Consider the following 4,411-nt stretch of genomic DNA (forward strand, 5'->3'; position numbering starts at 1 on the left):
AGTTTGCAAACTTATCCAAGGTCCCCTAATTCTACTGCCTTCTGAATTCTTCAGGTATATTAATATATCAGTTGAAAAAATGACAAGTTTTAGAATAAGGCTCATAATTTTGGAAGCAGTTATATAATTTCTTCTGGAGATACGGTTATACTTTGTTTCATCGATTCATTAAAATCTGTCAAAAGTACTGGCAGTGTTATGGACTGAATTATGTCCCCCTAAAATTCCTGTTTAAAGTCAAAATCCCCAATGTGACTATACTTGGAAATAGGGCCTTTAAAGTGGTAACTGGAATTAAATGAAGTCATCAGGATGGGCCTTAATCTGACAGAGCCCCTTATAATAAGAAACATAAGAGATCTCTTTCTCTGTCCATATGCATACAGAGAAAAGACCATGTGAGAACACAGCAAGAAGGTGACCACCTACAAGCCAGGAACAGAAGCCTGACTTCTACAGAAGTAAGAGCCTGATCCTGACGTCACCTCAATCTTGAACTTCAAGCTTCCAGAACTGTGAGAAAATAAATTTCTGTTGTTAAAGCCACCCAGTCTGTGGTATTTTGCTATGACAGCCCTAGCAGACAAATACAGGCAGTATTATGGATGATATCTGAAATACTTCCCAAAGGTTTGCTTTATTTATGCCTACAAAACAAAAAGTATGGTATGTGGAGGGGCTTTTTCTTCCCCTTTAGCTTCAGTTAAAACAAATTAACTCTTCACATGAAATATATTCTTTAGAATACATTTAGACAACAGAAAAAACTCTAAATTTGCATAAGCATTATGACTGTACATGCTTACCTGCTAAATATAATGCCTTCACCTGAGGAGGTTGTAGTGCTTCGTAGAAGATGATAACAGATCCTAGCTGACCCTCCAGAGATGTGGGACACCCCCATTCACTGTCTTGGGTTCCAGCTGATATCAATTTGGTAATCAATTTTGATTTTTCAATTGTTCCTCCCCAGGAGGCTGATGACAGAATTCCACCAAATGAAGTCCGATGAGGGGTAATGGGAGAAGAGAAAGGTGGATCTGGGATTTGGGATGGCGGAGGAGTGGTGGTTCTTTGCCCAGCTGAACCAATGCAACAGGAAGTAAAGGACTAAAAACAAACCAAAAAATTACACAATTTTAATTAAAATATATCCTCATATTGAACATAAAATTACACAATAAAATAGTGCATAAAATTACACAAATAAACAAAATGAAAATAAAAGTGGAAGCAATTTTATTTTTACCAAATCATGATGTGTACATGCATGTGTATACTTAGGAAATTATTAGCAAAATTACCTTAGCCTATAGAATTTGGATGCATTACTTTTATGACTGATTTTATTTTCTTTGGTAATTTTTGAATTTTTAAAGTGTATATGATTAAGAATTTTTTTAACTTTACTGTTTTTGAAAATAGAGAAAACTATTTTTTCTCTTTAAAATGTATAAATATTAATCACAAACTATCCTAAAATGGTCCCTGAGATGAAAACCAAGAAATTACTTGAATCATAGGACTTGAGAAATAATCTACTCTATTCCACTATCTTCAGAAAAGGCCCTCTAGTGTTCTTTGAGAACCACTTCAATACATAAACTCTATTTTATACCTAACTAAAATGTGAAGGTTTTAAGCTTCTTCATTATTGTTTCAATTTTAATCGAGTTAGAAGAGTACCTCGTAATATTCTCTTAAGTATTTCACATACTTAAGAGAGCTTTTATTAAAAGATAGATTGATCTGCTCTATTCATTTCTTTGGGTTTCCTGTTATAACTCTTTCTTTCTAAGCCTTTGTTTCTTCCTTAAATGTTTTCCTTTTTTCACATTGTTTGACTTCATCTAATAATGACAGGCTGACAGAACTGAATATTAATATGTGGAGTCTTACCACATAGAAAACACTTTAAAATCTGGGGCCACATATTTACAGCAAACATAACCTTCTACATTAACTAAAACATTTCAAGAATTCTCAATCAATGGAGCCTGTAAAGAGTAGGTTGGATATACTTACTTCATTCATGGCAGGAAACCTGAGAGGGGCAGAAACCTTCTGTTGTCCATTGTCATAGATATAGATGAAGCTCTGACCAAAGGGCCTTTTTCCAGGCATGTGGACAATAGTTATGTTGTGCTGATAAAGTGAAACACACATTTAAAAGGATAAAATTATATTATATCTTTGGAATGACAAATGCTTTCAGAATTTTGCTCTATAATTTGTACAAATAGAACATTAAGATTAAACTTAGTTAAATGTTAATTAAATTGATGTTCTCAAAGTAACAATTTTTTCCATAGTACAAAAGCACCTAGGTGTATTCTATAAAATATACACAATTGTAACAGTGCCTTTTCTGCATTTCCAAAGCTTCAGTATCTGTCTCTTATACACATCTAGATGTGTATAAGAGACAGTCACCATGTTGCAGTGATGGTCTCAAACTCTTGAGCTCAAGTTATCTGCCTGTCTTGGCCTCCTACAGTGCTGTGATTATGTACAGGTATGCCACTGCCCAGCCTCATTTAAATTTTTTTAGCAAAAAAAATGACTGCTGTTGAATTTATGACAATAGTGGGAAATACCATTAACCATACAAGAAGTTAAATGTGATGCCCTAAAGCCTTACCCAGAGGGAATCACAGAAACTGTGGTCAGGAAGCATAACCGTTGCATATTCTCTTTTTGTGCACACTGCCACGACCAACATACCTGAATGGGTAATAAAGGCTTCAAAACCCATGCCACTTCCTGTAAAAAAACTAACAAAAATATGTATTATCAGAACTTTTGAAGTTGGTTGCTCAGTTTCCTCATCATTAAAGTACATAAAACCATAAAGCTATCATGAATGTCTTTGCCAACAATTCTGTAGCTTAAATTCTATTGCCACACACTAGTCCAACCTTGTTTCAAAGCTGTCTCTTATACACATCTAGATGTGTATAAGAGACAGATGCTGAAATCCTATCTCTACTAAAAATACAAAAATTAGCTGGGTGTGGTGGTGCGTGCCTGTAGTCCCAGCTACTTGGGAGGCTGAGACAAGAGCATTGCTTGAACCCAGGAGGCAGAGGTTGTAGTGAGTTGAGATCACGCCACTATACTCCAGCCTGGCAACAGAGCAAGACTCCATCTCAAAAAAATTAAAAAAATAAAAAATTTTTTTTACTTATAGAAAACCTTAAGACATCCTAACATTCTAAATACATATTTACTAATTTATTTATTTTTTATTTTTTTGAGACAGGGTCTCACTCTGTTGCCCAGGCTGGAATACAGTGGTACCATCTCAGTTTACTGGAGCCTTGACTTCCTGGGCTCAAGCGATTCTCCCAACTCAGCCTCCCAAGTGGCTGGGACCACAGGCACAAATCACCATACCCAGGTAATTTTTGTATTTTTCGGTAGACACTGGGTTTCACCATGTTGCAGTGATGGTCTCAAACTCTTGAGCTCAAGTTATCTGCCTGTCTTGGCCTCCTACAGTGCTGCGATTATGTACAGGTATGCCACTGCCCAGCCTCATTTAAATTTTTTTAGCAAAAAAAATGACTGCTGTTGAATTTATGACAATAGTGGGAAATACCATTAACCATACAAGAAGTTAAATGTGATGCCCTAAAGCCTTACCCAGAGGGAATCACAGAAACTGTGGTCAGGAAGCATAACCGTTGCATATTCTCTTTTTGTGCACACTGCCACAACCAACATACCTGAATGGGTAATAAAGGCTTCAAAACCCATGCCACTTCCTGTAAAAAAACTAACAAAAATATGTATTATCAGAACTTTTGAAGTTGGTTGCTCAGTTTCCTCATCATTAAAGTACATAAAACCATAAAGCTATCATGAATGTCTTTGCCAACAATTCTGTAGCTTAAATTCTATTGCCACACACTAGTCCAACCTTGTTTCAAAGACCCTTTTAAAATTCATTTTGGTCGTAAGAGTTTAGTAAATAAAAGGCAGCCTTCTAAAGTGGAATTCCACTAGTAAAGGTAAAAAAGTAAAACTACTAATTTTCAAATCTCTAAAATTCTTCAAAATAAGAATCAGTAAACATAAATAAAGGTCTTTAAAATCACACAGCATAGGCCAGGAGCGGTGTCTCAGGCCTGTAATCCCAGTACTTTGGCAGGCCAAGGCGGGCAGATCACCTGAGGTCAGGAGTTCGAGACCAGCCTGGCCAATGTGGTGAAACATCGCCTCTACTAAAAATACAAAAATTAGCTGGGTGTGGTGGTGGGCGCTTGTAGTCCCAGCTACTCAGGAGGCTGAGGCAGAAGAATCGCTTGAACCCAGGAGCTGGAGGTTGCAGTGAGCTGAGATCGTGCCACTGCACTCCAGCCTGGATGACAAGAGTGAAACTCTGTCTTAAAAAAAAAAAAAAAAAACA

At 36.6% G+C, this 4,411-nt stretch overlaps 1 protein-coding gene across 1 annotated transcript in view; it reads right to left on the reverse strand.

Annotated features, from left to right (window-relative positions):
* NBEAL1 (neurobeachin-like 1) overlaps positions 1–4,411 on the reverse strand; it is a 204,259-nt gene that overhangs the window by 112,475 nt on the left and 87,373 nt on the right. The window contains exons 12-14 of the mRNA XM_011992490.1: positions 3,646–3,778; positions 2,026–2,145; positions 799–1,110 (exon numbers count right to left, since the gene is read on the reverse strand). Coding sequence (XP_011847880.1) covers positions 799–1,110; positions 2,026–2,145; positions 3,646–3,778 — 565 coding nt within the window. The remainder of the gene's footprint in view (positions 1–798; positions 1,111–2,025; positions 2,146–3,645; positions 3,779–4,411) is intronic.

Source organism: Mandrillus leucophaeus, unplaced genomic scaffold, assembly GCF_000951045.1.
Source record: "Mandrillus leucophaeus isolate KB7577 unplaced genomic scaffold, Mleu.le_1.0 Scaffold411, whole genome shotgun sequence".
Lineage (NCBI taxonomy): Eukaryota > Metazoa > Chordata > Mammalia > Primates > Cercopithecidae > Mandrillus > Mandrillus leucophaeus.